We start from the raw sequence: 19,612 nt of genomic DNA, 5'->3' as shown, positions 1-19,612 counted from the left end.
GTTTCCGTGCACATGTGATGTGTTGGTGGTTTGTTTCTTTCCGTTAACTGTCAAGTGGGAACGAAGTATTTTGTGTAGTACGTTTTTGTGTTTCTCTTATTTTCCTACGATGCTGTGAATGAGTAAATATGAAGGACAGACCATCTATTTCTATTTATTTTATTTTTTTTAGAAAGGGACGGGTCATATAAGGTTATTTTCTTCTCCCTGCTCCTTTTCGCTCAATGGTGTGTTTACAGAGACATGTTTTGTTAACAATTGTTATACATTAAGTTGTGCATACCGTGAACGGAACAAATACAAATGAAATGTTGTTGTTTTTGTTGTTGTTGTGATTGCAGGAAGCAGCGACGAACACCTGAAGTCTGAAGCACATGGAGAAGAAACCGTTTGCTCTCCGGACGGCACACATAAAGGTATCATTTTTACGAGGTTGTTTTTCAGACTTCTAATGCTGTTTTCACTCGAAACGAGGCGCCTTTTTTGTTAATTCATCTGGTTTTCTACTGTAGAGGAAAAACATATATATATCTTGAGTCTCCAGGAATTATGCATTTCAACTTTTTAACCATCTCTCTGTTACTTAGCTCACTATCTAAAACATTCAGCCATTACTTTGAGGTTTTCATTTCCTGCTTGACGGCCACACATATTCGCTCAACCCTAACCCTAACCAATTGTGTTCAGGTTTGTCTGTATTTATATGCACATGTTTTCAAATTAATTGATCTACTATTACCCTTTTTCTGATCCCCTGTTTAGTGTAAAAGTACAATAGGAATCAGAGCAGTTATCCAAAATCAGAAAGACCTGAACCGTTGACTTTAATTCAATGTTTTATATCAACAGATTTCACATAAATGTATTGGCTTAGTTGAAAGCAATAATAATAAATTGACCCCGATCCTTTTTTATTTAAACTTAATATTATTGCTTTCAACTAACACATTTATGTGAAATCTGTTGATATAATACATTTAATTAAAGTAAACGTTTCCGTTTTTTCCCTAAAAAAGTAAGTGCAAGAAAAATGGAGAGGAATTAAAACAAAATGTGTTAGATATGACTTTTTTCTTTTTGCCCCAGGAGGCTGTGAAGATCGTCCTCTTCCCCCAGATACAAGTCAACATAATGAGGATAACAAGGATGGCCCTCGTGATGAAGACACCAGCTCCAAAGCACCTGAAATCCCTCACCCTGCCTCCTCTGAGGGAGATAAACCTCACCCAGGAGGTCAGGAGATGAAACTCGAACAGAAAGAATCCCCCCGGAGGAGCTCGGCCTCCGCCATGAGGGCCGCCTTCGCCCGCAGACGATTAGACGCATCAACGTCCTCCGGAGAATCTGCACGAACTAAAGAGACGTCTCCCCCTCAGAGCCTTTCTCCTCCCCCCTCCTCCCCCTCCACATCCAGTTGTCATGTCTCCATCTCCACCCTAACTCCTCTAACAGTGCAGTGTCACACCCGTCTCCCCCCGAGAGACAGACCGACTACAGCGAGACAGGTGAGTCACTTAAAGGTCACCTATTATGCAAAATCCACTTTTTCCTGTCTCTTCTACATCAACATGTGTCCCCTCTTCTCCATGTCTCTACATCAACATGTGTCCCCTCTTCTCCATGTCTCTACATCAACATGTGTCCTCTCTTCTTCATGTCTCTTCTACATCAACATGTGTCCCCTCTTCTCCATGTCTCTACATCAACATGTGTCCTCTCTTCTTCATGTCTCTTCTACATCAACATGTGTCCCCTCTTCTCCATGTCTCTTCTACATCAACATGTGTCCCCTCTTCTCCATGTCTCTACATCAACATGTGTCCCCTCTTCTTCATGTCTCTTCTACATCAACATGTGTCCCCTCTTCTTCATGTCTCTTCTACATCAACATGTGTCCCCTCTTCTCCATGTCTCTTCTACATCAACATGTGTCCTCTCTTCTTCATGTCTCTTCTACATCAACATGTGTCCCCTCTTCTTCATGTCTCTTCTACATCAACATGTGTCCCCTCTTCTTCATGTCTCTTCTACATCAACATGTGTCCCCTCTTCTCCATGTCTCTTCTACATCAACATGTGTCCCCTCTTCTCCATGTCTCTTCTACATCAACATGTGTCCCCTCTTCTCCATGTCTCTTCTACATCAACATATGTCCCCTCTTCTTCATGTCTCTACATCAACATGTGTCCTCTCTGTGGAAAGAGACTCTGAAAGTTTCAGGAACAAATATTCTCTCACTTTTTGTCCTGATGCATTTATATAAAAAAACGAGTTTTTTAATAGCTAACAGTCCATAAAAAATGTGCATTAAAATGTATATTTGAAAGGTTATTAAGAAATCTAGTCTGGTTAATATTTAAACATATACTGTATGCACATACTGTATATGTACCCATCAAATATTGAGATGTATAAAAATGTGTCCCCTTACCACACAAACCCAGTTAACAGGTGTAGAAATGTTTGCAGCTGTGAGAAACACCCTGCAGAGAATAAGCCCCTCCTCCACTGAGACCTATATCAGTGCGAGAGGAAGTGGTGAAGTTACACCGAAACATAACCACACTTTTAGAGTCGTTTTTTCATTATTATATTCGGGAGAAGTGAGATATTCTCCCTGGTTGTTTGATATGTGGTTCCCATCTTTGGTTTTTAACGATGGCCTGCTTCTCGTTTTATCAGCGGCTGCCCCGGGAAAACATGTTGCGTCTATTTGGGAGCTCTGCGCTTTATTTAAAGGAGCTGCAGGCTGGTTTCGAGCGATAATAAAACAAGAAGAGATTTGCCTTTTCCTTCCTTTTGCAATAAATGTGCAGCTTTTAAAATAACCCTCGTATGTACCAGCCTATCTATATTTGTTCTAGGTGTTGACTCACTGAGCCACACAAGATTATCTTTGTGAGCCCAAAGCTGCTGTGTGTAAAAACTGTCGGCTAAACTAACACCGGCGCAGGTGAGTGAAAAGACGGCGGTTTGAACAAAAGCCACGCTCTGACCAAGTGTTAATTATACACACGACTAAAACAGATTCAGAATACATGAAAAACAATAAATAAATGCAGATATTATGTTGAAATCTGATGGAAATGCTGCAGAAGATGTGGTTGCATTTTCTGTTGTTTGTCATTTAATGCTTATACCTTGCATAATCTGTTTATTCCACATATTTATATATTATCAAAGTATACAGTATTTATTCTACTGTACATTTATTAATCTATATATTTTGTATGGATATCATTTTCTTCTTCCTGCAACTCACTTTCGCCATTATGTCTGATGCACTGTTTCAAGATGTGTCCCCGGTGTGTCGGGGAACTCACGCAGCGTCAGAAAATAAAACCCTCTCTCTTTTCCTCCGTACCCAAATCTCTAAAAACGGGGAACAACGGAGCTGATCCAGATTTGTGTCCGATATGACGTCATATCTGAAATGTGGACCCACGGCCCAATCAGAAACGTTGCTATCAGAAACAATGCCCGACTGTTTTGGACGTAATATGGTCGGTGTTTACATTAGCATGGCTAACACTCAGAGCTAACCTGTACTGGAGAGCATGTGTGTGAAGAAGCAGGAAGTAAAAAGGAACTCACCTTGTGGTATAACCGGCAAGAGAGAAAGCCTTTGAGCTCCAGACTGTTTCAGATCCTTGATAATCCATGATATGGCGTTTCATCACGGCAGCATTTAGTTTAGGCAGTAGCTGCCGGGTCCCGCATGAACTCAGACCCCTCCTTTATTATGTATCAATTGTTTTGTTTTTTAAAGCTTTATACCCAGAATCAGCACTTTTGAAACAGGAAGTGAAATAGAGGGATATGAGGCGTGGCTAGAACGGGTGATCTGTTAGACATGTTTTTTTTTAATATTTATATATATCTGAGACCTATGCTATTGCCTACAAATAGCATGATAGGTGAGCTTTAAGTATATTGTATTTTGCATTGTTGGAGGATCCTGAGATTTTAATTCCCAAAACGACGGTGTGCTTATTGTGCATATGAAAAATAAAACCTTTGAATTATATTTAAATGATGACGAACAGGTTGTTCACTTTCTGTCAAACGTAGTTGTGGAATTTTAGGCTTACTGTAAATGAACAAATAAAAGGTTGAAATTGTTAGTTTAAATAATAAATAAATAGTTTTAGTTCAATGCTGCTACTCACAGTCAGTTCATTTAAAAATCACGGTAGATAAATCAATATCCTAATTTCTCAGAATGATGAACAGCCTTTATATTTTCTGTCATTATTTCTAAAAAACAGAAAAGCCCAGGTGGTTTTTCTGTCTCTGCAACTCAACTCCCTTTGAATAATCTGATGTCCCCGTGTTATGTCCCCTATCATACTGTTTTTCATCCATATATTATAGCTCTCAGATATATACAAACATGTCTCTGAAGTGTTTGGCTCCAAACACCAAACAGATCATTGCAGCATTACCCATAATCCCCTCTGTTTCAGCCCTGTTTCCAAAGTGCTGATTCTCTGTCTGTTACTTTAGATGAAAACAAGGAGCCCCTCCCCACGCCCCTCTGAGAGACATTTGGTTACAAAGAACTCAATGGTGCTCTAGAGGAGATTCAGGTGATAAGGGGGGGGGGGGGGGGTTACCCTGGTTGCTGATTGGCTAATGGTTACACAAGCCAAAGTGACCAAAATCTGATCAGCTCATTTTCAGACAGGTTTTTATAGAAATGGATCAAAAAGAGAGAGAATCTTTGTTCCTGAAACTTTCAGAGTCTCTTTCCACAGAGGGGACACATGTTGATGTAGAAGAGACATGAAGAAGAGGGGACACATGTTGATGTAGAAGAGACATGGAGAAGAGGGGACACATGTTGATGTAGAAGAGACATGAAGAAGTGGGGACACATGTTGATGTAGAAGAGACATGAAGAAGTGGGGACACATGTTGATGTAGAAGAGACATGAAGAAGAGGGGACACATGTTGATGTAGAAGAGACATGGAGAAGAGGGGACACATGTTGATGTAGAAGAGACATGAAGAAGTGGGGACACATGTTGATGTAGAAGAGACATGAAGAAGTGGGGACACATGTTGATGTAGAAGAGACATGAAGAAGAGGGGACACATGTTGATGTAGAAGAGACATGAAGAAGAGGGGACACATGTTGATGTAGAAGCAGACCCGGTGTCATGGGCGGGCCATCCAGGATTTGGGCCCGCTGTTTATATCAGGGCTGAATACAACATTTTAATTGTTTTATTATTATGTTCAGTGGTGGCGCCAGGGTATACTGGGTACAGCCATACCAAGAAATGGCTTAGCCCACCATGAACAATTATGTTAAAGTAAGCAAAATAAAGCCCGCCAACTCGCGCGGAGTAAATTGCACAGACAGCAGTTAGTAAGATTGATTTCAGTAGCCACTTGTCTGGAAATACCGAAGACTAGAAAACTTTTGTCACGTAGTGATCGTCTTCTCAATAGAACATCTTTGATAATGTCTCCTGGCCAATCAGAATAACGGCGTGGTGTTGTTGCAGGAAGTCCCGACGGAGAATACTTTTGCTGTAGTACATCTCTATATACATCGATACAACATTACGTGTTGATAGAAAACACGTAATGAAATAAGATCCCACGGTTTGATGATTGATAGGTGTGTGGGCTGTCTTTCATTTTGACACACAGAACAATGGGGGCTATCCACCCTTATCCACAAAGTAAAGTCATTCACAGCCTCTTCCCTCTTCTCTCTGTGAGGAGCAGCAGGTTCAGCTTTCAGAACAAAGTAACAACAAACTAAAATAGCATTCATTTTTTTAAATATGTCGTGTAGTAATAGATGTATTTATTTTTCTTCTCAAGAGAGTACCAGAATGTGTATTTTATGTTAGTATTTAAAAAAATCTCCTGTGGGACAATCCCCTCGAGCAATTCAGATTTCCCGGGAAATGTAAGTTTCGGGGTGGGCCCGCCCTGGTAAATCAAATGCCCGCCCAGAGACGTATGTCTGCTGCCGGGTCTGTGTAGAAGAGACATGGAGAAGAGGGGACACATGTTGATGTATAAGAGACATGAAGAAGTGGGGACACATGTTGATGTAGAAGAGACATGGAGAAGAGGGGACACATGTTGATGTAGAAGAGACATGAAGAAGTGGGGACACATGTTGATGTAGAAGAGACATGGAGAAGAGGGGACACATGTTGATGTAGAAGAGACATGGAGAAGAGGGGACACATGTTGATGTAGAAGAGACATGGAGAAGAGGGGACACATGTTGATGTAGAAGAGACATGTAGAAGAGGGGACACGTGTTGATGTAGAAGAGACGTGGAGAAGAGGGGACACATGTTGATGTAGAAGAGACATGGAGAAGAGGGGACACATGTTGATGTAGAAGAGACATGAAGAAGAGGGGACACATGTTGATGTAGAAGAGACATGAAGAAGAGGGGACACATGTTGATGTAGAAGAGACATGGAGAAGAGGGGACACATGTTGATGTAGAAGAGACATGTAGAAGAGGGGACACATGTTGATGTAGAAGAGACATGAAGAAGAGGGGACACATGTTGATGTAGAAGAGACATGTAGAAGAGGGGACACATGTTGATGTAGAAGAGACATGAAGAAGAGGGGACACATGTTGATGTAGAAGAGACATGGAGAAGAGGGGACACATGTTGATGTAGAAGAGGGGACACATGTTGATGTAGAAGAGACATGAAGAAGAGGGGACACATGTTGATGTAGAAGAGACATGGAGAAGAGGGGACACATGTTGATGTAGAAGAGACATGGAGAAGAGGGGACACATGTTGATGTAGAAGAGACATGAAGAAGAGGGGACACATGTTGATGTAGAAGAGACATGAAGAAGAGGGGACACATGTTGATGTAGAAGAGACATGAAGAAGAGGGGACACATGTTGATGTAGAAGAGACATGAAGAAGAGGGGACACATGTTGATGTAGAAGAGACGTGAAGAAGAGGGGACACATGTTGATGTAGAAGAGACATGAAGAAGAGGGGACACATGTTGATGTAGAAGAGACATGAAGAAGAGGGGACACATGTTGATGTAGAAGAGACATGAAGAAGAGGGGACACATGTTGATGTAGAAGAGACGTGAAGAAGAGGGGACACATGTTGATGTAGAAGAGACATGAAGAAGAGGGGACACATGTTGATGTAGAAGAGACATGAAGAAGAGGGGACACATGTTGATGTAGAAGAGACATGAAGAAGAGGGGACACATGTTGATGTAGAAGAGACATGAAGAAGAGGGGACACATGTTGATGTAGAAGAGACATGAGGAAGAGGGGACACATGTTGATGTAGAAGAGACATCGAGAAGAGGGGACACATGTTGATGTAGAAGAGACATGAGGAAGAGGGGACACATGTTGATGTAGAAGAGACATGAAGAAGAGGGGACACATGTTGATGTAGAAGAGACATGAGGAAGAGGGGACACATGTTGATGTAGAAGAGACATGAAGAAGAGGGGACACATGTTGATGTAGAAGAGACATGAAGAAGAGGGGACACATGTTGATGTAGAAGAGACATGAGGAAGAGGGGACACATGTTGATGTAGAAGAGACATGAAGAAGAGGGGACACATGTTGATGTAGAAGAGACATGAGGAAGAGGGGACACATGTTGATGTAGAAGAGACATGAAGAAGAGGGGACACATGTTGATGTAGAAGAGACATGAGGAAGAGGGGACACATGTTGATGTAGAAGAGACATGAAGAAGAGGGGACACATGTTGATGTAGAAGAGACATGAGGAAGAGGGGACACATGTTGATGTAGAAGAGACATGAAGAAGAGGGGACACATGTTGATGTAGAAGAGACGTGGAGAAGAGGATTTTGCATAATAGGTGATTAATGTTCCTCTTGTTTTGTTGCAGGATGTGGATGAGGCTGGTCTGACCCTCACCCCCCCACATCCCCCTCGACCCCGAGGGAACCATAACCTTCTGAGTCACCTCCCCCTGCACTCCCAGCAGCCCGGCCGGACCCCCACCCCCCTGATCCCCATCGGGGGGATCCACATGATCACGCCCCGCTCCACCATGCCCCTCTACAGCCTGGAGAGCAGACCCTCGGCGGGGGCGTCCTGGAGGCTGGGGGGGTTTCCTCCACTGCAGCGCCACGAAACTCTGGAAGAAACGCAGCGAGACCCAGAGGTGTTGGTGGGAATACAGAGAGACACCAGCGGAGGTGTTCAACAACCGTCGAGTCCCGGGGAAGAGGCAAGACATCCGGGTATCAATACGGAAAGACGTGCTGTGTTGAAGAAGACTTGAAACGACCGATTGAGGGCTTACATTGATCAGGAAAATGTTTACTGAGGTAATAAATCAAGTTAGAAGTTTCTCATAGACCTCTATACAATCAGACTTGCTCAGTTAAAGGTCACCTATTATGTAAAATCCACTTCTTCATGTCTCTTCCACATGAACACGTGTCCCCTCTGTGGAAAGAGATTCTCTTTTTGTCCTGATCCATTTCTATAAAAACCTGTCTGAAAATGAGCTGATCAGATTCTGGCCACTTTATGATGTCATAACGATTTGTTGGCTTGCGTAACCATTAGCCAATCAGCAACCAAGGTACATTTGAATTGCTTTTCTTTATATTACTGCCACTAATAATGCCATTTTCTCACCTGCAGCCACGGGAAACTCTTAAAGAGACGTCGGCCAGCAGCGACACCCGGGTCAAAGACGAAGATCCGGATGTGGACAAACATGTGGCAGAAAGACCCGTTTACCCGACACCCCCAAAGGCCAAAAAGAGACTCCTTCCTCCGAGACACAACTCTTATAGGAGGCGGAGTCTTAAAGGGACAGTGCAAAAAGACTAAAAACCAGAGTCTGGTGTAAAAAAACACGACAAAAAGGCACTTCAGCACCGCTTCTGAATGACGCTGTTATGTAATTATATGAATAATATATATAGACACTACGTTAGATATGCAGTACGTTTTGTAAATCTTTTTTTACCCTCTGGTTTGATGTCATCGGTGTTAATTTATTTAAAGGCTATTATGCAAACTCTGTACTATATGCAAAAGCAGCTGGAATGAAAATAGAAGTTTTAATCTGTTTTTCTTATTAACCCCTTATAGCAGCTCTGATATATTATTGCTGTGTAAATGTACTGTATTACCAAAATGGATATAAGAAGGTACTACAAATATTTATCCACCCGACCAGTATTTTGAAGTGCAATTTATGTCGAGATTGTGGTTTGAAACGTCATTCTTAAAGGCTGTGATTATTATTATTATTTGTCAGTTTTTATTTGTTTGTTGTTGTCTTTGTTTGTGTTTTGAAGAAGCAGGGTTTACAATCACCTCCTTTTCTAACGTCAGATCAGATCAAGCACTGAAAAATAATTTGATATCCAAAAGGGAAACCTGTTTTCACGTACATGGTAGCTACGGTGCAGTTTCTTTTCATAAACAGATTACATGTATTTTTGTGTTGTTGCTTTTATAAACGATGCAATCACTCCGTCATTTTCATGTTTTCCATTAAACTTCTCATTTTTACAGATTTATATGAAAACTGGGATACGTGTGTGTGTGTGGTTCTTCAGTTTGGCTATAAGGTTTTTAATGAAGTGAATATATCTGCACTTTCCTTGTTGTTCGGAGATAGAATCTTCATGGTTTTTGCACTTATTGTAAGTCGCTTTGGATAAAAGCCTCAGTGCTGTAATGTTTTTAAAATGAATGGTTCCTTGAAAGGTAGGAAAAACATATTTAGCCATCTTTAACCAGTTTTATCACGTTACTAGTTTAAATTAATGGCATTTTCTTCATGTTGCTCAAAGCGTTAAAAAATTACTTTTAAATCCAATGAATACAAAAAGTAAATCAAGTAAAAGTCCATTCAAATACTTCAAGTATTTTCGTTTCGTTATAGTACGTGGAAAAAAAGTCATAGTATATTATGTCGATAAAAAAGTCATATTATAGTACGTCGAAAAAAGTCATAGTACAGAATGCCTGAAAAAAGCCATGTATAGTATTTTCTTTTAAATCATACAAAAATTATAGTATAGTATGTTATTAAATATTAGAACAAATAAAATTATAGTATGTCAAAAAATATCATAGTATCATTTGAGCAATTGTTATCAGGTACTTTCCAGCATTGGGCTATGGTAACATTTTATTTGATGTATATATGCTACTTAATAGAAAGCACTCATTTTAACATCGTTATACTTTAACTACCTGCCTTCAATTTGCTTTGAAGATGTGTCCTTTTCCTCCTCTCCTGAAGCTTCTCCCTGTAACCACTGGGTGGCAGGAGAAATCCACCTAAAGTCCACTTTAGCTCACGCTGCAACTTTCTCCTAAAATATAACATCCGGGAGATGACACGCACGCACGCACGCACACACACAGGAGACTGCAAGCTTCAGTTGGTGTGATTCACTTTGATTATTCCTCCTTTTATCAATAAACTGTCGCTCTGCTTGGGAGACGCTCCACAGCAACAGGATCAACACCATATAAATATAATGACACATTAACAAAAGAGGCAAGCTTTGATAAGGTTCCTTGGTGTCTAAAGTCAAAGATGAATCTGGATTGGGCCACATTTGATCCCAAGTCACACAAAACAATATTGCTTTTTTTTTAGAGACCTTCAGACTTGGCTAAAATGGTCCAAATCAGTTTTGTAGTGTTTATAAAGTTGTGGAGGATATCATGAAGCCTGGTTATATAACTTTAACTTGAAACGGGTCACGGGAGACCCGAACACAACATAATTGTTAAGACATAAATAAAAGCACAACAATCAATATATACAACATAGCAGTCACTTCACTTCAATCTCTTTGAGGTATAGGTTATAGCATTTGGAGAAACATTTTAGAAAAATCAATACATTTGCTGTTTCATGCTATCATGTGCTCTCATTGACCTCAGCACCCTTTGTTTCCACTGTTTCCAGAATGTGTGATTGTGTGTCACATCTAACCTCAGCCCAGAGGAACAACAGAGGACTCAATGGTTCCTCTTTGTGTTGATCATCATCGCGGTGCGGCTTCACATTCCTGCCGCCCTCAGCAGGAAGTGGAAACAGATAAAAGTTCTTTTGCATCACGGCGGCAAAGTCCTCCTGCGATGCCTAATCTGGAGAAAGCTGGAGGTCAATGGGTTTCCTTATACACAAATATTTGCTTTAGATTAGTTATTTTCCCTCTTTGATAGATGGTTGGTGCAATGCCACCATCCTGTTGTTACATCCTTCGGGCATTTCCCCCAGCACTTAACCCACACACTCACACAAAGGCACTCACACACACTTAATGTTGTCAGTTGTGTTATTTCCTTTTGCTGTTGGTGCTTCTTTCCATGTTTTACATTCCTGCTGGAGTTCTGATGAAAAAATGCTCAACCATTGCGAGAGTTTCCGTCTTACACCTTAAACCATTTAAGGTAAAAAAATATATACATATATATATATATACATCTTCTATTCATTACTAAAAAAAAAACTCCTTTTTAGGATGAAACCAACCTTTTTTAAAAATGTTATTAAATTGACAAATGTATATATTTACATTTGTGTATTTATATATTTGTTTGTTTATTTTATAGGCTTATTTATTTATTTATTTATATATGTATTAAGTTATTATTTATTTATTTCATAGCCATTTTTATCTGTTTATTTATGATAATTTCTAATATTTAACTCAATGGCATTTCATGGCTCATTGCTGTGAAGCTTTTAAATCAGATCTACAAAGAAATCGATTAGAAAAATTATCCGAATTTTAAATCTTTTAAATGAAAGTGTCTTTATCTTATCTTTTATAATTATATTTATTCTAATTTGTATCTGTGGATTTGATTCATATAACCTTATAACTTAAGTAGCCGATAAGAGCGAGGAATACGTTGCATGACAGATGTTATACACTTATGACTGTGTTGGAGGCCAGGCTGTGGTCAAATTCAGGATGTCAGTGAGTGTGTGTGTGTGCGTGTAGGAGTGTGTGTGTGTGTGTGTGTGTGTGTGTGTGTGTGTGTGTGTGTGTGTGTGTGTGTGTCTGTGTGTGTGTGTGTGTGTGTGTGTGTGTGTGTGTGTGTGTGTGTGTGTGTGTGTGTGTGTGTGTGTGTGTGTGTGTGTGTGTGTGTGTGCGTGCGTGCGTGTGTGCGTGTAACAGAGAGCTGATGTGGCAGCCGGCTGCGTATCTCTTTATGAAGGTCAGAGCATGTTACACGCAGAGATTCTGTTTGTGTGACAGTAAAGACGGTGCCATGACCTCACTTTCCTGCAGGGGCGTGTGTGTGTGTGCGTGTGCGTGTGTGTGTGTGTGTGTGTGTGTGTGTGTGTGTGTGTGTGTGTGTGTGTGTGTGTGTGTGTGTGTGTGTGTGTGTGTGTGTGTGTGTGTGTGTGTGTGTGTGTGTGTGTGTGTGTGCTGACAGCTTACCCCAACTTCATCCTCCTCATATCAGCGGCACATGCAGGCCTCGCTCCGTTTCTGCCGCTCATCCTGCAGCGCCTCTGGAAAAACACAGAAAGAAAAACATGAAGCACGTCACCTCACACAACCTCCTGTCTCCGTCACAATACTGAGGTATTTTACGTATGTGTTTAGTTATTACTAATACTTGCACCAAAGACGGCAGTTGCAACTAATCGTTTTATTAAACAAAAAACCCAGTTTTGGGATCTTTTTTGATTTCTCACTCGGAAATCCTTTTTTCGTCCCACAGCGGGGATATGTGCAAGCACACAACTATAGTAAACAATCAGTAGCAACATTACAGTGAATACATGGTTAGCATGATGCAAAATGGTGTTCATCATGGTGTTTTTTGAATTCCTCCTGTAACATATTAACAGTTAATACAAATGACCGAAAGAGACACAAATAAAACACAGACACAAAACATCCCCGATAAGACAAAACATTTACTATTGGGCGACTACAATAACTACAAATCATAAAAAAATCACACAAAAGGTGCAACAATTATCTCCGAGAGATAAAAAAGACACAAAAACACAATATACAACCCCAGAGAGACACACATTATCACACAGACATACAAACAATAATGTTTAATGATGTTCAGGGGAGGCTGTGGCTCAGTGGGTAGTGTGCTGGACTTCGAATCAGGGGGTAGCAAGTTCAAGTCCCACTGCAGTCAGCATGTCGTTGTGTCCCTGAGACACTTCACCCCAAATTGCTCCGGTGGGGATTGCCCACAGTATTGAGTATGTAAGTCACTTTGTATAAAAGTATTTAACAAGTGACATGTAATGTAATGTTCTATTGGTGTATACCCTAAATATTAGTATTTTAGTATTCTTTAGAATGTGAACATCTATCCACATAAAACACACCGAACACCATCAGTACATGTCTCTGAATCAGCAAGTCCTCTCCATGTGCTCCTTCACCCTTCTTGGCCTGTAGGGGGCGCTCACAATACTGCATGTTCTGGTCACTTGAGGAATGTGAGGAGGGCAGGTGTGTGTGTTGTGTAACAGATGTGTTGTGACGAGCACAGTGCAGTAGGAGGTGCTGCAGTGATTAGTATAAGTAGATGATCTGGAGGAGCCTGAACACAAAGCACCTGCTCTCCGGACTCAACTAGCTCTAAAGACTCTGAACACTTAAAGAAGTGTATATACTTCAGAGACTTTTAAGACTTAAGAGTTTAGTTGCTTCTGTTTTTTTCGCATCAGGACATCACACACTGATAAGGATGTCTTCCTTCATGTGCAGGACTCTGACTTTACTCATCATCTGCATGGCTCTGCAAGACGGTGAGGAACTTTTCTTTTAAATGTAATAATTTTACTTAATTAGATTTTTTTTTACTTAAAATATCATGGAAGTGTTTTTCATGATTTAATACTTTAGGGGAATTTTAAGGTGTTTTTGTAATACTACATAACTATTTTTGCAATATATTTTTAAAATATTTGATAATTAATTTGACATGTATTTATTTAAGTACTACTTAACGAATCAGTTGATATTTGTTTTATACTTAATGATTGATTCAAATCTTAGTTTAAAAAACCCGAAATCATTTTGTCTTTGGTTGTTAATGCAACAAATCATCAGTTCTTTCTTGGCTGGTTAAGATAAAGGCTCGATAATACGTATCATAATTTCTTAGAATTTATTTTAAAATACTAGATATCATTTTTATGGTGTATAAGACTATGCTACAAAAAAAAAAACGTGCTACTTTGACTCTCTGCAAATCTCCAGAGAAAGCACAATCTAAGATTTGGGTTTAACCTTCCAGAGAACATTAACCCACCTTTTTATTGAAAAGCAATCCCACTTCAAACCACTCGTTGCATGATTGTTTGACTTGGTTATTGATTCATAACATAATACACATGTTCCTCCATTAATCACAATCCCATTTGTTTAACTGCAACAGTGGGTGTTAACCGGCTTGTTGGATGTCTTTGTGTCAAAGTGCACAGTGTTCCCGCATGTGTACACTGTATGTTATTGTGTTATGTGTGGGACAAACCAATAAATAAAGTGTTTAAAGAAAGTGCACCGTCACCCTGCATAGTATTAGTCAGCACTTTTTTAATCTCGGGCTCCTTTGTGTGTGTTCCAGGTTGTGGACACCCGCTATCAGAGCATCACGTCAGGACCAAGCGCTGCTCCTGCAACAGCTGGGACGATAAAGAGTGCATCTACTTCTGCCACCTGGACATTATCTGGGTCAACACGCCCAGGTGAGGCTGCACACAGGACCCTCGTACAACATGTATTACTGCAGTTACATTAAAAATATAACATGACTAGTGTCTTGCTACTTTCTACTTCTCCTCTACTTCAATTCCAAAGGGAACGGATGCTCTTTGTCACTCCATGATATGTATTTAACAACTTAAGTCACAAACAAAACAAATTGAATGACTAAATTATTGAGGTATGTTATCAATCAGTAGGAAATATTCAGATCTGTTACTTGAGTAAAAGTAGTAATCCGAAGTATAAATATAAATTCCATACAAGCTTGTCTTCTTGATTTATGATAAACTAGTTATCCTTTTCTTTGCTAATATGCAGTGTTACTTAAGGACAAATACCACACTTTAAACTATTATAGTACAAATCTAAACTATTTTAAAAGTAAGTCCTGCATTTAAATGTTACCCAAGTAAAATGATGTAGGTGTAAAATATTGTTATAAAGTGGAAGTACTCAATTCAGAAAAATATTCACATTGCAGAAGGTGAAAATATGATGTCCTCTTACATGACAAATCAATGAAATGTCAATATTGTTTTTATTTGTGCCGACCTGTAGGCCTTTATCTTGTTAGAAATGTAATTAATGACAATGTGCCATTAGCAAAGTGACTAAAGATGTTATATGGATGTACTGGAGTAGAAGTATAAAGTAGCCTAAAATGGAAAAAACTAAATTGTATTTAGGCAAAGTGGTGGAATAAATGTCTTTAGTTGAATTCCACCACTGAGTGTTTCAATAATGTAAAATACTCACAATCACAGATAGTGTGAAGAACATTTTTCTTAGTAATGGTTGATTTTAAAAACCTTTCCATTCCCGGACACACCTTCCTAAAATATCTCTTCTTCTGTTTTCCAGTAAACTCCTTCCTTATGGTCTTGGAAATCCCCTGTCGCGTCGCCGCCGTTCAGCCGAGCGTTGCGAATGTCTCAACTCGGCCGATAAAACCTGTTCCGGGTTCTGTCAAAAAAGGTAAGCGCCCTTCCCTTTTCTTCTTCTTCCATTCACCTAGACCAGGGGTGTCCAAACTTCTTTCACCGAGGGCCACATACAGAAAAGTATACGAAGGGCTGGGCCGCTCACTAGGAGGTTTATTGCCTCATAAGTTATAAGTTAGAAAATCAATCAAATGTAGATAAATGATTAATACTTGAATATGCTTTAAGAAAAACAACAGTCTCCATCACAGATCTCCGTGGGGTTTCATTTATTTTGTTGATAGCTCATTCCTTACAACAGAAGCCTCAGGTTGCCTATAATAAGAGGATATACAGTAGGAAGGGTATATTTCAAGGTTGTTATGAAAATAAGTTATTGGGCTTTTTTCTCATCAACTTAGATTTGTTAGAAAAATGTTTCAACTTTAACCGACCGAATTTATTTGAAAAGTGGGCTTCTTAACACATGAACACTGTGTAATATCTGTTTTCATCTATATTTAAGAAGTAAAACACAAGCACAAGTTTCATTTGAGAGCCATATTGCATTATATTTTTAGAATTTGCTGTGGGCCGATTCAAAATGGCTCGCAAGCCGCATTTTGCCCCCGGGCCATAGTTTGGACACCCCTGATCGAGACCTACAGCAAAGCACCATCACGTACATGTTTTTTTAGAGGACCAAAGAAGGTTATGTCTTCTTCAGCATATCTGAAGTATGATTCAACGTGTGATAAAGTCACATAGGGGTAGTAGTAATATCGAGAATAGCCCGCATTTCTTTGACGGCCTTGAAAGAAAACCACCATGCTGCTATTTCTGGATAGTCCTTGAATTTCTGCTTTCACTCAAGGAAATGTTTGTTGCGTCTCCGAGTTATTGCGGTCATGAAGCCACCATTACAGATTAGTCACTGTCTCTAGATGTTATCCGAGGCGATGTTTACGAAGCACACCTCTGCATTCCTGGGTATCTACGGATACATTCGTCTGAAAACTCGACTAGATCAATAAACTATTAGCGTGATAATGCCCGACAAGAATCCTCTAATTCCAAGAAGTAATTGGCAGGGATATGTTTCTAATGCTGTTGTGTTTTCTGTCCGCAGCTCAGAGAAACCAAGGAGGAATATCGTTGGACCATTGGTGGATTCTACAAGTACAAACAGCAACAAGCTGCTGGCATCTTTCAGGTACATTAACGATAATTTAAGGTTGATTTAAATACATACTGTGCTGTGTAGGGATGTCATAATATCAGGAATTAAGAGGTCAATACTAAAACAAGTGAAAATCCACGTTTTGTTGACACCAATAACACAAAATCCAATGTACTTCGACATACAGTTGTTCATTACTGTAGGCAAAACTAGTTCTTGTTAGGAAGTGAATCAGGTCATAATTCCTACTTTAATATCTATTCTGAATTTCTCTGAAAACATCTTATATATAGTTTATCGCTAAAAAGTCACACAATACACATTGTTTGCTGAATAGATGCAAGTTGTCTCATCCTGCTGCTTATGGCTAACTCAAACTAGCTTGCCTCTTGTAGCATTATCATGGAAATGTTTTTATTGTGTAGATAGCGAACTTACAAAGAACTTACAAAGTTTCAAAACCAATTTTCTATAGTCCTGTGAAATCCGTTTAAGGCCTTAATGGTTCTACGGTATCTCCGGTACTCGAATATGGTCACGTTTTAGAACATTTTACATCAACTTTGCACACGATTATTGGTTTTCGTTGCATCCCTAGTGCTGTGCTTGACGGTCATTTCTAAAGCGATCAAAGCTAACCTATGTTTTTTCTTTTGTTCTTCTTGCAGATCTAGAGTCGAGACCAACACTGTGATCGTCAAATACTTTCTGTCTATGAAACCCAGAGGAGTAAAAACTGGCTGAAGAGCAACACAACAGAGAGGTAGAGGACCAGAAGAAGTTCAACCGCAATGGGCCGGAGACCCCACGGTTCGAGAACTCATCAAGAGTCTTACCAACTCTTGGGATGTAGAGGGGGAATGGTAAAATGAAAAAAGGCAGTGGATCGAGAACTTGGTCAACAAAAACCAAGCCTCGGAGGCCTGGCACCAGGAAACAAAGCTGGGTGGAGACGTTTCGAGTCGCTTATTGAACTCTCTTTGAACTTTTTAACAGCAGATACCAAGAAAGGATCCATTAAAGCCAAGGACATGGAAACTGGTGTCTGGCCCTTTGGGGAACTACCAAGAAACAACAATCAAGACATGACTATTGTTCAGAGGAGGAATATAACAAAGTACTTCTCCTATTCTACAATTCAAAGGGAAATGTTATTGACTTCACTACATTTATCTGACAGCTGAATACTACTACTACTTTACAAATTAAGATGTTTGCATAGATTACCCGTAATATAGGTTTATAGGTAATCATTCATAAAACATTTCATGGTTCAAACTTCTCAAATGTAAAATGTACAGGTCTCACTGGTCTAGCACATTTTTTGATTTGGACCGTTACTCTCATACGACATTGTGAAGTCATCAATTTGGCCTTTGGATAATTGGCATCTTCACAATTTTTACCGAGTACTCTTCAGTGTGATTCTGGGTATTTTACTTAAGAAACAATCTTAATACCACCTTATCCACTGCTGTTATTAAAATCAGTTAATGTCGATCACCGGGAATTGTTTTTCAATGTTTACTAAAAAGTCATTGCTGACCTTTGGTTCAGTTTCATGTTCCTCTGTATCAGAGCGGCGATCTGCTGTCCTGCCTGAGTTTAAGGCAAATTGCTTTTTTAATTATCAGGCAGTACTTGAAACATATTCACTCATAGCCCAGGGAAATGAAGGTCATCTCTTCGGAGTTTATCTCATAAACAGCTCTACATAAGGCCCATTGTCAGCTCCTATACAGCAGTCTGCTTTCTGCTAGCATAACAACAACAGTGGGTCCATTGTGTTGGCTCAAGTGTTTATTGCATAGCGCTTGTTTAATGTTTTGATTGAAGATAAGCCAAACAGTTTCAATGACGAGCGGCTAGCCAAAAAATGCACCAATGGTTTTTTTCCTCTCCTGACAAATGCTAACTTAATTCCTCCGTTATTACCCACTGGGAAATGATGACTTGAGTTTATGCACTGCAAAAGTTAACCATGTTAGGAATGCACTTTCTCCGTGGCACAGATCCGTTGTCACATGGAAATATAAACCTCCATCCTCAAATATCTCAATGCTGCAAACGATGGATAGTTTGCCAGCTTAGAAGTTTACTGTTACATGCTTTGTTGTATATAGAACTATTTATTTATTCTCTAACTTATTCAGAGATGTATTTATATTTGTATGAATGATGCATTGGATTGTGTATGAGAAAATAAAGAAAAGAACATTTGCAAGAAAACTTCTCGTACCAAAATGGTTATTTATTTGACTTTTTGTATTTGAATGACATTTCTGTTTCCCACCGTTTCTCCAGCTACACAATGCAAACACTTGTAATCATTTTAAATAGAATATAATTAGAATTGAATAGAATTGGGAGGGATGAAACCCTCTTTAATGGTCACACATGCAGAGCACACACAGTGACATGTGTTCTCTGCATTTAACTCATCCTAGTACCAGGAGTCTAGTACTAGGAGCAGTGGGCAGCTATTGTACAGCGCCCGGGGAGCAATGGGAGTGAGGGGGGAAGGGGGGTGTCTGGTGCCTTGCTCAAGGGCACCACGGCAGGGCAGGAGGTGAACTGGGACCTCTCCAAGTAGCAGTCCACACTCCATATTTTAGGTCTGTTCCGGGACTTGAACCGGCGACCCTACAGCCCCTAATACTGACATGCCAGTAAGCACAAGCACAAGTTCACCACTGGATCTACTGCTAACTTTCCCTTTCTTTTTGGAGGAAATAATCCATACA

At 39.9% G+C, this 19,612-nt stretch overlaps 2 protein-coding genes across 2 annotated transcripts in view; both read left to right on the top strand.

Annotated features, from left to right (window-relative positions):
- Positions 1 to 9,548, top strand: part of hivep3a (HIVEP zinc finger 3a) — a 35,183-nt gene extending 25,635 nt beyond the window's left edge. Inside the window, 4 exon segments of the mRNA XM_034093800.1 lie at positions 342 to 416; positions 1,087 to 1,505; positions 7,907 to 8,351; positions 8,674 to 9,548. Coding sequence (XP_033949691.1) covers positions 342 to 416; positions 1,087 to 1,505; positions 7,907 to 8,305 — 893 coding nt within the window. The 3' untranslated portion in view covers positions 8,306 to 8,351; positions 8,674 to 9,548.
- Positions 9,549 to 13,610: 4,062 nt separating this feature from the next.
- Positions 13,611 to 18,368, top strand: edn2 (endothelin 2). Its single transcript, XM_034093855.1, has 5 exons — positions 13,611 to 13,807; positions 14,629 to 14,749; positions 15,630 to 15,743; positions 16,818 to 16,901; positions 17,537 to 18,368. The coding sequence occupies exons 1-5, from the start codon at positions 13,747 to 13,749 to the stop codon at positions 17,610 to 17,612; spliced, it is 456 nt and encodes a 151-aa protein (XP_033949746.1). The 5' UTR covers positions 13,611 to 13,746; the 3' UTR covers positions 17,613 to 18,368.
- The last annotated feature ends 1,244 nt before the right edge of the window (positions 18,369 to 19,612 follow it).

The sequence above is a fragment of the Pseudochaenichthys georgianus genome, chromosome 11, assembly GCF_902827115.2.
Source record: "Pseudochaenichthys georgianus chromosome 11, fPseGeo1.2, whole genome shotgun sequence".
Lineage (NCBI taxonomy): Eukaryota > Metazoa > Chordata > Actinopteri > Perciformes > Channichthyidae > Pseudochaenichthys > Pseudochaenichthys georgianus.
The sequence above is the reverse complement of the archived record's forward strand: the minus strand, read 5'-3'. Positions and strand labels throughout refer to the sequence as shown.

Coding starts and splice junctions, on each gene's coding strand:
- edn2 (XM_034093855.1), top strand. CDS start 13,747: ATGTCTTCCTTCATGTGCAGGACTCTGACTTTACTCATCATCTGCATG. Junction 13,808..14,628: donor CTGCATGGCTCTGCAAGACG/GTGAGGAACTTT, acceptor TGTGTGTTCCAG/GTTGTGGACACCCGCTATCA. Junction 15,744..16,817: donor TCCGGGTTCTGTCAAAAAAG/GTAAGCGCCCTT, acceptor TTCTGTCCGCAG/CTCAGAGAAACCAAGGAGGA.